This window comes from Euprymna scolopes, chromosome 14, assembly GCF_053919585.1.
Source record: "Euprymna scolopes isolate OS-2025 chromosome 14, ASM5391958v1, whole genome shotgun sequence".
NCBI lineage: Eukaryota > Metazoa > Mollusca > Cephalopoda > Sepiida > Sepiolidae > Euprymna > Euprymna scolopes.
The window spans coordinates 99,876,641-99,894,664 of record NC_136495.1 but is presented as its reverse complement, the minus strand read 5'-3'; the positions used below and the strand labels follow the sequence as shown (position 1 = coordinate 99,894,664).

Genomic DNA, 18,024 nt, shown 5'->3' with positions numbered 1-18,024 from the left:
CTGAAGCAGAGAGATGAAAATTTCAATTTATAAATGTATGTTCAATCATCATAACAATGTAATTTGCAATCTCAGCTGATCCATTCGGGCGAAATAAAAATAGGAGGCATTTGTTTTGGAACGTCCCTCGTAGAATTATCAATTAGTTATTTGAACTAGAATTATGGCTGAATGATGTTTGTATCAATGAAAAACAATTAAATTTGACATTTACTGATACACAGTGAAACATCAATTAATGGTGAGCGTCAGTTTAGGCTTATCTGTTAATGAAAAGAAATGTCGTCTATAATATAAATCTTACCTGACTGATTAAATGTATGTATGTATGTATGTATGTATGATTGTTGGGGTAGAGAGGGCTCCCGTAAGCCGTGGTGAAGGAAACCTTTCTAGGAGAAGCGAATCTCTGATTTAAAAAACCATAAAGCGGAAGACCAGTACCCGCATTAAGCTGGTCTGCAGTTTAATTTGTTGCTGGCTATCTTGCTCTTGCTTGTTGCTGGATCTCAACATTTTGAACCGAGAGAGAGACTTAGCTGTCGTACAAAGCTAAGACTCTGTAACATCATCTTTGTATAGATACTCCCTCAGGTATTTGGGCTCATGGATTTTAAATGTCTGAGGGAGTGGCACTCGTCTGACAAGACGTTGCAATCATCATGTATGTATGTATGATTGATTGTAATTATGTATGATTGTATGTATGTATTTATGTATGATTGTATGTATGTATGTGGGGGAACCAGTTTAGTCGTCGGTGACCCAACCATGAGGCAGGTAGTACTGGGTTACATGGTATAAGTAGCACATGACATGACCTGACATTGGTGAGGAGGGCGGCTAGTCTCCCTGAAGGATTAACAACAAAACCTTCCAAAGGGCGAATGAACTCTTTTTCTGGGTCAACTGCCAACTAGCACCGTGGATATTTGTGTATATATATGTATGTATGTATGTATGTATGTATGAATGTATGTATGTATGATTGTATGTATGATTGTATGTATGATTGTATGTATGTATGTATGTATGATTGTATGTATGTATGTATGATGTATGTATGTATGTATGATTGTATGTATGTATGATTGTATGTATGTATGATTGTATGTATGTATGATTGTATGTATGATTGTATGTATGATTGTATGTATGTATGATGTATGTATGTATGTATGATTGTATGTATGCATGTATGATTGTATGTATGTATGATTGTATGTATGATTGTATGTATGTATGTATGATTGTATGTATGTATGATTGTATGTATGATTGTATGTATGTATGATTGTATGTATGTATGTATGATTGTATGTATGTATGATTGTATGTATGTATGTATGATTGTATGTATGTATGATTGTATGTATGTATGTATGTATGATTGTATGTATGTATGATTGTATGTATGTATGTATGTATGTATGTATGATTGTATGTATGTATGTATGATTGTATGTATGTATGATTGTATGTATGTATGTATGATTGTATGTATGTATGATTGTATGTATGTATGTATGATTGTATGTATGTATGATTGTATGTATGTATGTATGTATGCATGTATGTATGTATGTATGATTGTATGTATGTATGTATGATTGTATGATTGTATGTATGTATGATTGTATGTATGTATGTATGATTGTATGTCTGCCTAAAACTTTCGGCAAAGGCGACGGATTTTCACAAGATTGGTATTGTTTTGAAGCTCGACACTTCGGACGACAAATATCGAAAAATTGGCTAAAAACATTAATTCCTTAACCCTCAATTGAGCACTTTTCTACAGGGAAGGGTCGCTTTTTTCGCCGATATTTTCGAAAGTCATGTCCTCTTTTCGCTACTTCCAGTTTGGCGATGGGCGCAACAGTAAAGACGTCAGTTTTTTTTTTTTCACGTTCTTTACTTCCTCTGTGTCTGGGTTCGAGCCTGCATGCCTACTGCCACATCTCCCTCGTGGTCATTCTCTTTCTCTTTTTTATAGTTCTTTCCCCCACCACCACCACCACCGATGACGTCACTTCGCACGCATTTACATATGCACACTCACACTATGTTACACTAATATAAGATAAAAATATTTTTTTAATGAATTTTTTAAAATTTGGTTTGGAATATTTCAGGTAGAAAACACTTCTTTAGAGACAAAAATGTTTCATATTAGTAAACATTAACTTTATTATTCTGGAAGTGAAACTTAACTAGCTAGGGTTGAGGTTATGTGTTGCATGAAGAGAAATGATATGAAAATGACATAGCTGTTGTGTAATGTGAATCTTAAAGACAAGCTTAAAACTGATGACATCACAAAAGCCAAATCTGGGTAGTATAGGGAAACGTGTATCGAAAAATAATCTTTGTTGGTTTGGTCACATTTAAATATTGGATGAGATTGCTTGGGCTAATTGATATGGAACAGTTGAGGTAAGACAGTTAATTGGTAGAGGAAGGCTAAAGAATTTTTATGTCAAACTCGGGCATCGGTTTGGAATTTTGAACTGAACCCTTTATTTAATACACAGAGGTAGATTGCTCTTGTTCCATCATCCAGGACCGGGTAAAAATCTCAAGTAATTGTTAATTTTATTCTTAGTATTACCTATACTGAGGATCGAACGTTAAACCTTCAGAAGAGTTAAGACTTTTACTCAGTTTCTTATGAAGGAACAAGAATAATCTACTCCCAGGGATTAAATAATGAGTTAAGCTCAAAATTCTGTCTGGATTCCAGAATTCAACATACAGATTTCCGAGTTCAATAATATACACCTGGAGAAAGTCGGGGACTATATCGACTAATTAGGAGGGGGTTCTATAAAACCGAACAGTACAAATTATAATGAGAAAAATAAGTACCTGCGAAATAAAAATAAAAAAGGAAATCATTTTTGTGTGTGTAAAGTTTAAAAGGACAGAAGTATCTCCATTACTTTTTATTGGTCTTAAAGTTAGGATTGAGTGTTTCAATTAATGCCGCAACCATATTTTGAAGTTATAATAGTGATGGGACGATTCTAATATTTTTTCTCGATTCCGATACAATTATCGATTCTGTACTAAATTACTAATTCCGATACAATTATCAATTCCAATTACTATTCTTTATAAATCTCTAAATATTTAACTATTAAAATTGTTATTAAGTTATTATTAAGTTGTTATTTTTTTCCGATTCTTCATAAAAAACATATGTTAAATGTGCATATATTTTCTCAAATGTAAAAACACACTTGTAAAGAATGATCTATAGGTTTCAGTTTTGCAGCTAGTTTAAAATCAATAAATATTTATTATTTTATCATTATTACCAGCAGTTAAAGATTTTTTTAAACAAAATCCAATAAAAAAAAAAGAAATTAAAGGAATCGTTTTTGGCATTGGAAAATAGGTACAAATTTTTCGATTTCGATACCACCTAAAAAGTTGTTTCCGATTCCTGATTTCGATTCTGATTAATCATCACAATGCTAAGTTATAACAATGCTAAGTTATAACAATGCTGAAGTCATCTAAAACATTGTAAAAATGACATCTAAAGATGAGAACAGAAGCCTGAATAATCCAAATAACCCAAGTTATATTATATATTATATAATAATCCAAATAATCCAAGTTATATATTATATAATAATCCAAATAATCCAAGTTATATTATATATTATATAATAATCCAAATAATCCAAGTTATATATTATATAATAATCCAAATAATCCAAGTTATATTATATATTATATAATAATCCAAATACCCTAAGTTATATTATATATTATATAATAATCCAAATAACCCAAGTTATATTATATATTTTATAATAATCCAAATAATCCAAGTTATATATTATATAATAATCCAAAAAATCCAAGTTATATTATATATTATATAATAATCCAAATAATCCAAGTTATATTATATATTATATAATAATCCAAATAATCCAAGTTATATATTACATAATAATCCAAATACTCCAAGTTATATTATATATTATATAATAATCCAAATAACCCAAGTTATATTATATATTATATATTATATAATAATCCAAATAATCCAAGTTATATATTATATAATAATCCAAATAATCCGAGTTATATTATATATTATATAATAATCCAAATAATCCAAGTTATATATTATATAATAATCCAAATAACCCAAGTTATATTATATATTATATAATAATCCAAATAATCCAAGTTATATATTATATAATAATCCAAATAATCCAAGTTATACTATATATTATATAATAATCCAAATAATCCAAGTTATATATTATATAATAATCCAAATAATCCAAGTTATATTATATATTATATAATAATCCAAATAATCCAAGTTATATATTATATAATAATCCAAATAACCCAAGTTATATTATATATTATATAATAATCCAAATAATCCAAGTTATATATTATATAATAATCCAAATAATCCAAGTTATATTATATATTATATAATAATCCAAATACCCTAAGTTATATTATATATTATATAATAATCCAAATAACCCAAGTTATATTATATATTTTATAATAATCCAAATAATCCAAGTTATATATTATATAATAATCCAAAAAATCCAAGTTATATTATATATTATATAATAATCCAAATAATCCAAGTTATATTATATATTATATAATAATCCAAATAATCCAAGTTATATATTACATAATAATCCAAATACTCCAAGTTATATTATATATTATATAATAATCCAAATAACCCAAGTTATATTATATATTATATATTATATAATAATCCAAATAATCCAAGTTATATATTATATAATAATCCAAATAATCCGAGTTATATTATATATTATATAATAATCCAAATAATACAAGTTATATATTATATAATAATCCAAATAATCCAAGTTATATTATATATTATATAATAATCCAAATAATCCAAGTTATATATTATATAATAATCCAAATAATCCAAGTTATACTATATATTATATAATAATCCAAATAATCCAAGTTATATATTATATAATAATCCAAATAATCCAAGTTATATTATATATTATATAATAATCCAAATAATCCAAGTTATATATTATATAATAATCCAAATAATCCAAGTTATATTATATATTATATAATAATCCAAATAATCCAAGTTATATATTATATAATAATCCAAATAATCCAAGTTATATTATATATTATATAATAATCCAAATAATCCAAGTTATATATTATATAATAATCCAAATAATCCAAGTTATATTATATATTATATAATAATCCAAATAATCCAAGTTATATATTATATAATAATCCAAATAATCCAAGTTATATTATATATTATATAATAATCCAAATAATCCAAGTTATATATTATATAATAATCCAAATAATCCAAGTTAGTAATACTTCATATTACTTGGATTCTTCCAACTATTATTCTAATTTTGAGTGTTATTCGCACAATATTTTCGTCAATGTAAACTCCGACCTGCTTTAGGTATCTTTCACAGAATTTCTAATTGAATTCTGTATATACTTTACGGGGTAATATGCTGTCATTCCATCAGCTATGATGATTTTTTTCAAGTACTCTAACCATTGTGCTATGGGTCCTTGTGGAAGTCTGTTGAAGGTTTAATTCTCAGTGTGGGCAACCGAGAAATACAATTGCGAATTACTTAGGATCTCTATCCAACCATAGCTGATGGAACGGGAGCATTCTAACCCTGTGAAGTAACCAAAGAATTCTGTTTGAAATTCTGCCCTAATTCCCAAGTTCGACAGAAACATTTCCGAGTTCGACAAAGATACACCTGAAGAAGATTGGAGATTGCATCGACCAACACGTTGTGAAAATCACACTCAAGATGAGAACAGTAGTTCGATGAATCAAAATAATACGAATAACCAATCCTTATCTAAAAAATTCGAAAACGTATTATCAATACTCATCTCGAAATGAAAGCATTTTTATTTGTAAAAAAGCATTATTTTTTTTTTCAGTTTAAACTAACAGTGTAATTCAATTCCTTCTTTCTTCTTTTGTAAGTTTTCAAAAATGAACTTTGTTTTTATCTGTTTGTTTTGTAGCAAGCTTTCTTTGGACAGGCAATCCCATGCCAGTCATCAAAGTGGCCACTATGCTGATGTCCATCATGGTGGTCATCCCATCTCCCCCAATATCGATCCACATGATTTTTCGCGAGGCAATGTGTTACCGTATGGTCATCACAGTACACATCACAGTGGTCGACATCATCACCACCATCATCATATGAGACGCCGGCTAATGACAAGTCTTAGCACAGACGAAAGCCACAGAGATGTGTCTGATGATCACCATCATAGAAGTCTACCAGGACTTAAGAAGGGCCACAGTTTTAGTGATCACACCGCTTTTGACCTCAGAGGTCACCAGGCCCAAATTGATAAAAGACTAAGGTTAGTTATCTTGACAAAAAATGAAAAAAAAAATCCTTTAACGTGTGGATCCCTTCTAAACCCCCTCCATCCGCAAAATAACTCCCACTAATACATAAAAATCGGTGTTCAGATTTGACTAATCTGCTAAAAAAGAAATAGTTTTTTTTTGATAATCATAATTGTTTTTTTTTTTTTAATTTTTTTTGGTAATCATAATTGTTTTTTATTTATTTTTTTTTTTTTGGTAATCATAATTGTTTGTTTTTTTTTATTTATTTTTTTTTTTTGGTAATATGGAAGAATAACTCATTATACTCCTTAATCACGAACAATGCGGTCACTGAACGATAATCGTCACCGTTCTTAACAGTTCAGACTTACTTCTTATCAGTATCGACTTTAAATATAACTAGCAGGGAGACCTGACATTGCCCTGGATTGAATGATGATCAACGAATGTTTCACACTCTTATATTTTATTGTCGTTGAAATTGGTGAAATCGCTCATTTTTCAGTCAACCGATTGATTGCCTGCTCTGGCTGGGGACCCATCGTGATTCACCGAGAGAGTCCACAGTACATATATTGCACTGTAGAGAATCTATTGTTGATTTTTATAAGATTATTTTTGTATATAATGGCTTGAATTCAAGTTAAAAATGCCAAAGTCAAGTATCATGCTTCAATTGTGCTCTAAATAGAAACATTCATTGCGAACGTGCTCCTCTCATATCAAAGAACCTGCTGTTGATTTTATGACTGGTCTTACTGCTTGTTTGAATTTAAGTTTAAAATGAAAAATTCAAGTACTATGCTTTAAACAGAGACATCCATTACGAACGCGCCCCTGGCATATCAAATAATCTACTGTTGGATTTTGTGGTAATAAAACTTCTCAAATGCACTTGTGATGTTAGGCTGTATAAGGTGTTTACTTTGGTCAAAATCGCCTGTTCCTTATTTCATCGACTTATTTTGATTATCGGTTATCGATACTTATCGAAGACATTTCAATACAAACCTATCTAAGAACACTGACAAATACATAAATTTACTTACTTGCAAATATTGTTTTTATTATTGTATTTTTTTTCAATATTGCAAATAAATATTTAATGGGCATGTAATAGATTAAATGAGGGGGTTTTCAGAAGTATAAGTTTCTATTCAACAGTTTAAATATTTCTAAATTCCTTTCAAGTTTTCTTCAACTTCAGTTCGCGCAGGTTTTCACATTCATTATTTTTGAAATAAACAGATATAAATAAATAATTTATTTGCAATATTGTAAATAAAACAATAATAAAAACAATATATATATATATATATATATATATATATACATACATACATATATATATATATGTATAATATATATATATATATATATATATATATATATATATATATATATATATATATATATATATATATATTCAGTAATGTGATTGATAATTTAAAATTCAAATTAGAATTAAATTAAAAATCCGTTTCACAAGAAGGAACAACAACAAAATCAAATGTTCCTTCTTGTGAAACGGATTTTTAATTTAATTCTAATTTGAAATTTAAATTATCAATCACATTACTGAATATTAAATTAGCTCTAGGATATTTACCTATCGAGCTTATTACATATCTAAATTACAACGAGCACTTTTTCTTTCCCTGTATTTTAATTAAATTAGTAATTTTACTATTACATTAAGATGCACTCTGCTCTTTAGACTATTGTTCTAATCTCCTTTAAATTTATATATATATATATATATATATATATATATATATATATATATATATATATATATATAAACATAAATATATTTAAAGTCAATACTGAAAAAAATGTCGGAACTGTTACGAACGAGGACGATAATTATTCAGTCACCGCGTTGTGATTTTTTTATCTTCATAACTGAAGAGTACAATGGGTTATTTCTTCAATATTACCTGCTTTTTTAAATACGTTTTTTAAAATGTATTATATGATGTCTAACGTGAGACTTTTTAAAAGTTTTATTCAACTGAAACAAGGCACATGTAGAATAAAGATGCATGTTCACGTCGGAAGTCGCTAAAATGTATAAATGGAAGACATGAAATCTCTTTCTAATATTAAAAAAAGAAACAGTTTTATTGGTCATCTTCGTTGGTGACAATAAAGAAACGGGTTAGTCGTTAAAGGAGTTTCTGTGTGGAGATGTAGATTAAATATTAAACAACCCTATTGAATGAGAAAGAAAGCTCGGCACTCCTGCATGACAGTGCCATGAAGCAACTGAGACGAGTTATCGACCCCTGAGAAATACCGGCCGTTCTGTGGGATCTCAAATATAAACAAATGTCTCCGAGAACGTAAAAATATATAATAAAGAAATAAATAACACAAAAATATAGGAAAAGCGAAACATTTATTGTATAAAAAATATCATTTTTATGTTTTAATATTATTTCTTTTTAAATGGGTGGTTTATAAGTGAAAATAAAAATGTAAAAATATGAAACATTTATAGATTATTTTTAGAATTATTTGGGGGGGTTTTCCTGTACGATTTTATAAAATGTAGCAACATATATATTTTTTGTTTTTTGTCTTTTTTTTCGCAATAAGATTGTATAAAAAATATAGCAAAATATGGATACACTGAGAGGTTTAAGAATATTTTTTTTTACACAAAAATAGTTTTTTTTTTTTTTCACAGTATAATTGTATAAACATATATCAAAATATAATTTTTGGTTTGTCAATAGAGCAAAATATAATTTTAATATAGAAGTTTTTATTTATTTATTTATTCTTGAAACTAAAATACACACATTCGCCTCATAGCAATGTCATGCAGAAGTGCCGAAAGTTTGTGTGTGTTGCATAAGGTGCATAACCATGATGGATTATTTATCTCCCAGAAGATAGTAGTAGAAGTGTGTGCCACAAAAGATTAGATACAGTACTGTACGATGAGTTTGTGTGTGTGCCGCATGTGGCTATAGCCATGTTGGATTGTTTGTATCCCGTTATAATCGAACCCCGAGCCCGTAGGCCGGATGTTGACTTGTTGAGTCTCAAGAGAGAAGTTGAGGGCGACAGGTCCGTTCTACGTTGAGTTGTTGTCCGTCCACGATCTGGGAAGAAAGAGAGAGTGTACTGTGGGCTTAACTTTTATAAACTCAGTCACGTGACCGAGAGCTGGCTTCTGATTGAACGAACTAGGATGGAAGTGTAATCAAAATCTCTAGCCGCGAGAATTCGCTCCTGCTTGTGTTTGTTGCGATTTCGTCTGCTACACACATTACCACTGAAACGTTAGGGAATACTGTGGATTTAGGTTCAGATTTATAGGAGCATCCTAAGTGGAGAGTTGTGCAACGAGATATTTGTCTACATAACATTTATATTTCTGCACAATACAGTCATAGGAAAAGAGAGCAAGGAGGAAATTCCAAGGGTAAGCGGTTTGCTGCATGACACAAATGCAAATGACCAAACCGGTGCACGATATGACGTCACGACAGCAGGGGAAGAAAAGAAAAGTTGAAAAAAAAAACAAAAACAAAAGGAACCACGTGGGCGACCAGAGGATTTGGAAGCACGAGTCAGTGCAAGAGGAACTTTTGAAACAAGACACAATCCAAACTTTGAAAAAGAATATAGTTGGACGATCATTTGCTATAAGGCGAGCTGCAAACATATATGCGCATATTTAGCCAATAGTCTCTACTATTTATATAAAATAAACTTTGTGTGTGTGAGTGAGTTCCCCATGAACTCGAAAACGACTGGGCTGATTTTTATGAAATTTCACACGAGAATACTTCATGTGTCTAGCAGTTTTCTGAGATAGGTTTTGTATCGATAATCGGCAATCAAAATAATCCGATGAAAGAAGGAACAGGCGATTTTGACCAAAGTTAACACCTTATACAGCCTAACATGACAAGTACATTTGAGAAAATTAATTGCCACAGAAGCTGAAAGACTCAACATATAAAATCAACAGTAGATACTTTGAGTTATATATGTTTTATTCTATAAAACATACAAAACAAAAAAATGACGATAGGGGCGCGTTCGAAACGAATCTTTCTGTTTAAAGCACAATTGCACTATGGTACTCGACTTTTTCATTTTAAGCTTAAATTCTAAACTTAGATTCAATCTATTATCACCACACAATCAGTAAGACAAGACAAATAAAATCAGCAGTAGGTTCTTTGATATGACAAGGCGCGTTCGAATTGAATGTTTTTATTTAGAGCATAATTAAGGCATGATATTTGATTTTTTGCGTTTGAAACTTTAATGCAAGCATTGCACCGTAGAGAACCTACTGTTGGTTTTTATATATAAAAACCAACAGTAGGTTCTCTACGGTGCAATGTAGACTACAATGTACTGTGGACTAAGTCACTGGGAGAGGCATGTGAAACTTCCTTCCAGTGCAGCACGCTGTGTCCCGAACTAGAGTCGGTAATCAATCGATTTGCTTGGAAAAAAATGAGCGATTTTACCGATTTCGATAACAATGAAAATATGAGAGAATAAAACATTCGTTGATCATCATCATTCAATACCGGGCATCGTCGGGTCTCCCTGCTAGTCATCAATAAATCTTGGACACAATTTCGTTAGAGATGGGTCGTTTATGAAAATCAGGAATAATAAAGGACTGACGATCAGCCCCTAGGGAACACTTGCATTATTGTCAGGTTATTTGGAGTTTTTTTGTAAATAATTTTACTATAAATTTCACCACCAGCCCCACCAACTTGGAATTTTACCTCCGATTGTAAATATTCAAAGTGATGTGCATATATTGTTCCGAGACGTTGTCACCAACTAACCAAGAATTTTGATGCCAGCAAGACAACTGATCCTAAAAATATTCAACTTATTGTTCTTCAGAAATTGCTATAGAAATTTGCTTCAATTCTAATAACATTATACAATCGTTGCTTAAGAGTGAAATGTTTTCCATCTTTTATGCGTATGGAATAGACGATGTCCATGCACTTGCCAATTCACTCAATAGCAAGACATCTTTTTTTTTTCTTTTTGTAGTGGGAAGTTTCGTTTTCTTTACTGCAAGAGGAAAATAATAACGAACTCCATTTGTTTATTTTAATCTTCATTCCTTTCTTACAAACTCTCAAGTGTCAGCCATGTCCCTCGCTGGGATAAACTCTTTACGAAATATCAGTGAATGTCTAATCCAATCAGCGATCTACATCACCTTGGTATTTTCTTTTTTTATAAAGGAAAACCTAAAAACTGAAATAACTTGTCAGCTTTCTTTTGTTCAGAATTCCAATTAATGTTTCTATAATCTGAACATTTTCCATCGCATTTTCTTTTTATGCATGGTAGCAATTCTTTATCGTGTCTTCTTCAGAGTATTTGCAAACATTGGACGGATCATCCAACTTATTTCCAGTGTTTAATAAAATCATCCTGTTTTCGTTTGTTGGTGTTGCTGTACTCAGTCTTTATTTCTTTTTCTTTGATGGGGGGGGGCTTTAATTATGTTAGTTTCAAAAAGTGATTGAGCGAACATTGTATTTTCTATAATTGTTCATCTTGCATGTGGATAATACTGCATACAGATCCGATGGCAGCAGTATATAATTAATTGAATGGACATTGTCGCTGCCTATGAAATCGGCTATACAGTTTGGTTGTTTTGTATTAAAGTATATCAATTCTTTCCAGGTTATTTAATGAAAAATCTGATCACTGATGGCAAACGTTTTTATGCTTAAATTTCTTTATGTAACGCAGTACACGTTTACACATGTGTTAACACGTAGGCACTCAATACCCAACACGTTGTAGCAGAGTACGTCGCAAAGAACAGAGGACAAGTAATAACTCGACTCGCTTTTTCGTGTTGTAACAACGACATTTATTTCCGAGTACGTTCCTGAATGAAACGTGAGCGCTTTCCTTCTCTCTGGCCTTTGTCCTTTTGAATGTGCTCTCGAACGTGATCATGCTCTCGAACGTGCTCTCGAACGTGCGCTTCTGTCTGTGCACACGTGCCTTTTCATAGTCTTTTCATTGTTTCACTACTGTAACGTCACTTCACACATGGCTCGACATTTGTATACGCCCGTCCGCGCTCTGGTAATTTATATCCGTAATATTTATTTATAGTGCTTGGTTTGGTTGTTTAGTAGAGAAAGATATTTTTTTTTGTTTTTGGCTTTCTGTTTTATCAAGTAAAAAGACTGACTGTATTGCTGTAGTTTCCGAGATGTAAATTCACTGGAAATCCGGTGTTCACCAAAAAGTGCTCAATGACAAGCAAAGCATTATTATAGTATATTTATACAAACATTATTGACAACATATGCGCATATATGTCTCTGCTGTAATTCCTTCCCAACTTCATAACCTCCTTTTATTTTTCTATGGATCTTTTGTGCACTTTCTCTCTTCCTCTTTCTTTCTTTCTTGTTGTTTGTTATGATTTGGTAAAAAAGAAGAAAAAACTGCGTATAAATGAAAAACTGATTTCAATTTCGTTTGAAAAGATTAGGTATGAACATGCTGTATCTTCAAGGCGTTGCAGCAGAAACATGCATGCGCATATGTAGCCAATAATGTTTGTATAAATATATATGTGTATGTATTCTAAGAATTTTAAATTTAACGGCTAAAAGATACGATAAGTGCAAGTTATTTTTTTAAATAAAAATAGTTATTTATTAAAATGAAATTCAAATTTTTGAGTCGTAAAAAATTCGAAAATTTGAATTCAATTTTATATAAATAAATGTTTCTTAAAAATATCTTGCATTTGTCTGATCTTTAAACTGTTACATTTAAAATTCTGAATATCAAGTGCTTCTTAAACAGTTGATTTCCTATTACATATATATATATGCATATACACACACACACACACATAGACAAATAAAATCAGCAGTAGGTTCTATACGCCCGTCCGCGCTCTGGTAATTTATAATATATTCCTATATATATATAGCCATTGAATTTCAACGAAGTTCTTGATTGATGCCTCCGTTTAGTCTCGGAAAACAAGGGTACCCCCTGAAGGGACAGCTGCGCGTGTAATTGTAAGGCAAGTGTTGCGCAATCCCCAACCACACCTCTCCTGAATCGGCACTGTTTTAGTCCGGTGGCAAGTAGAAATCTAGGACGAATGGAATCAATGCCGAGATAAGCGGAGTGCACATACAACACCTGGAAGTCCCAAACGGACACTCATTTAGTCAGGTTCAATGTTGCCTAACTTCGGTGATCCAGTGGGAACCGGTGTGTCAACGTAATTATGCCATACTGGTTGATAGTGCTTAATTACAATGGAAAAATATTATTTTATTCAATTTACAGAATTACAATAAGTCGCTACAATAAATTTACTGTTTCAGTTTTAAATGACATTGTCAAGCGAGAAGAGACCTCTGCTCTTATTTGAGGCCAGTCATTTACTGAAAATGAACAACGAATAAAAAAAATGAGGATGATTAAAAACAGAAAATATAAAAAGAAGAAAAAGAAAGAAAGGAAATAAAATAAAAAGATAAAATAAAGAGATAAAATAAAGCTGCCAGACATGCGTGATTTTTAAGAAAGTAACGCTAGTTCAATCAATTATAATGAAAAGATGTTTTATTACTTCAGAACGCCCACGTGTTATTACGTGTTTTATTACGTCAGAACGCCCACGTGTTATATACATTCGTAAGTAACGAAACACCCAAGTAAAAACCAGACACGTGTCAATATATCTTTTAATGTTTTATCAATGATAATCTGCTTTTATCAATGATAACCTTGGTTATATTTGTTAAGAAAATTTGGTTTGAATTAAAAATAAGGATTCAATTTTAAAATCTTCTTACAGTTTTTAAAGGAAGGCGAGAAGTTCAAGTTTTATAAAATAAAAGGTAATCTTCCATGTAAATATTTTACAGGATTTCTTTATATATATATAAAATAAAGTGGTCAAAAATCGAACAAAAATAATGACAAAATATATTAAAACTATTTCTTTTATTCATATACATCTTAGTAATGGAACGATTCCAATATTTTTCCCGATTCCAATACAATTATCGATTCCGTACTAAATTCCCGATTCCGATACAATTAATGATTCCGATTCTTTATTAGTCTCTACATATTTAACTGTCGAATCTGTTATTTTCCCCCGATTATGCAGATATTTTCGTAAACGTAAAAATACACTTGTGGGGGAAGGGGGGGTCTATAGATTTTAGTTTTACTGGTAGTTTCAAATCAATAAATATTTATTATTTTATTATTAATATCAGCGGTGGAAGATTTGGCTTAAACAAAAGGAAGATTTTCTTTAAACAAAATCAAATAAAAAAGAAAATTAAAAGAATCGTTTTGACATCGGAAAATAGAAACAAATTTTTCCGATACCTCCAAAAGTTCACGCTTTCCCCGATTCCAGATTAATCGTCCCAACACTAATATATATATATATATATATATATATATATATATATATATATATATATATATATATCACTAGTGTCTGTGGGTATTTAATAATTATTATAGTAAATATATATATATATATATATATATATATATATATATATTTACTATAATAATTATTAAAATAATTATTATAGTAAATATATATATATATATATATATATTTACTATAATAATTATTAAATACCCACAGACACTAGTGATATATATATATATATATATATATATATATATATATATATATATATATATATATATATATATAGTGTTCGGAATCGGGAATCGGAAAAATTCAAACACTAATATATATATATATATGTGTGTGTATATATATATATGTATATATATATATATATATATATATATATATATATATATTAAATTTATTTATACAAACATGTATGTCTACATATGTGCATACATGTTTCTGTAATCACCCGCGTTGGAGGATTACGTCTTCAGGCCAAAAATTATCGTCGAGAACTGATATTTCAAACAAAAACATTTTCTTATTTCGTTTACAAAGTTAGAATGTAATATGGGTGGGGGCTATGAGCGGAGAGAGGATAAGTAAGGCATTTGAACATAATAAACCTCTTCTTTTTTACTTCCTTTTTTTTATATTCCTTTTTGAAGTTTATCCATCCCATCTTTTGGTTTTTACGGTATAAGGTACTTGAGAATTTAGTATTTTTGTCTTGCGGTCAATAATTAAAAACATTCCTCATGGCTATGGAGTGCTGACCGGTGTATTTCAATTCACACACACACACACACACACACACATACACACACACACACACACACACACACACTAGAAGCAAACATACGCATATACCTATACTCATGAGTGGATATACACCGCTCGCTGTATCTTACTCACACACACACACGCACTGAAAGCAGACAATAACTATAAAGACACACAAGAATAAAAAGATAAAGTAAATAAATAAATAAAATAAAAATAAAATAAGAATAAAAATAAATAAGCAAATAAATAAAAATAGACATAAAAGTTATCAACCTCCTCATGCATACATATATATAAATACACGTATACTTGCATACACACAATATACACACACAGTCAGACTATACGCAGGCGCAGACACATATCCCCATCCATACGTGCCCCCAAATCCCCACAGATACATAGGAGACACATAGACATATAGATATCAATATAGACTCACGTATATACTTACATATATATATACACACGTTGACACACAGATACCCGCTCACTCACAACGCATAAATACAAAGGAATACATGCACAAATACAAAACCCTTTTTTAATAATAAGGTGCCTTTTAACTTCAGTAGTGTGGTAACCCCTTTATATGAAACAGCGTATTATTATAGTTTACACAGGCGTATATATACATATATAACATACATATATACATACATACATACATACATACATACATACATACATACATACCCAGACACCCATTTATTCTAGTAATATACATTATTATAATAATCGTATACGAGACAGCCTATTTTAATAGTTCATATATATATATATATATATATATATATATATATATATATATATATACATATACATGCATATATACATACACATACACATATACACACATACATATATATACGTACACACATATACACACATATACACATGCATATATATATACATACACACATACATACATAAATACACATATACATACATATTTACACAAAATACAAACATATATATGCACACTGCCACAGCATGATACATCTAAAAAAGAAATAGAAATGAACTCATTCATTACATAATTCTTTTTATCAAACCCCACACGCATAGTTATATTACCCGTCCCTATCCGCTTGTTACTTTTTCACAAGTTGCACGTTTTTTACTACATAAAAATTTATAGTGAATTCAGCTTGAAATCCACAGGTCTATCCTCAGATTTAGCAATCACTCCTTCGAGATTTACACTGATATACATAAGATATATAACGATATAATAATAATAAAATTAATAATAATAATAATAATAATAATAATAATAATAATAATAATAATAATAATATATAATGACCTATGACAAAAAAATTCAGAGCATTTAGGCTATACAAACGGAATAGAAAGGTTTATATATTGTAGTACTTACCTTTTTTTCTACCCACGTATATATACATATACATACAGATCATATACACATACATGCACACACCCCAAAATATCCAGATGCATACATTATTTCGAGGTTCACCCAACAATCTATTCCCCGTTTGGTTTAGATATGCTATCATACAGGTATTTATTAAGGTTAATAACATTATAACTGCTTGAGAAAATAGAATATTAAGCGACTTATGTAATCAATACGGGTAGGATCATAGTTACGACCTCACATCCTCTTTTTTTTTTGGGGGGGGGAGTTTATTGGATGGGGGGATAGTTGTAATCGTAGTTGTTCTGATCTTCTTATCTTAGAGTTCTTTAAGTGCATGTATTCTGAAATGTTTGCAGTATATAGCAGTTTCTTGTTTAATATTTAGCAGTTTATCCCTATCCTTAAATCTAGTTATCTCAAGTTTTTCTGATAAGCATAATGGACATGGCGAGTTTTATGAGGGGCAAGTATTGGCCCTTCTAATAATCTTCCATTCTATCCTAGGTGTTTTATGTTCTCTAACTAATTTCAAGTAGTATAACGATAAGGAAGGGTCCTTTTCATATATATATATATATATATATATATATATATATATATATATATATATATATATATATTTATTTATGGTGTCTTTTAAATTCAATAAAAATCCTCCTAAATTTGCTGATGAGGAGACCGTGCTTACCAAAAAAACTATATATAATTGTTCTACATAACTTCATGTATACAACAATAAAAAGCACGGATTTCCGAAACGATCGTACAGATAATTGATTTTGTTGTTGTTCCTTCTTATGAAACTGATTTTTAATTTAATTAAAATTTGATTTTTAAATTTAAAATTTTTTTTTTAATTTTTAAATTATAAATCACATTACTTAATATATATATATATATATATATATATATATATATATATATATATATATATATATATATATATATATATATATATATATATTTTAT

General features: G+C 29.8%; 1 protein-coding gene across 10 annotated transcripts in view; it reads left to right on the top strand.

Annotated features, from left to right (window-relative positions):
- LOC145293203 (uncharacterized) overlaps positions 1 to 18,024 on the top strand; it is an 897,849-nt gene that overhangs the window by 835,767 nt on the left and 44,058 nt on the right. For 6 of the 10 annotated variants that reach the window (XM_080139718.1, XM_080139714.1, XM_080139719.1 and 3 more), the window contains one exon: positions 6,091 to 6,441. The exons of the other annotated variants lie outside the window; for them this stretch is intronic. In XM_080139718.1, the coding sequence (XP_079995844.1) occupies positions 6,091 to 6,441 (351 nt within the window). The remainder of the gene's footprint in view (positions 1 to 6,090; positions 6,442 to 18,024) is intronic. 10 annotated transcript variants of the gene reach the window in all.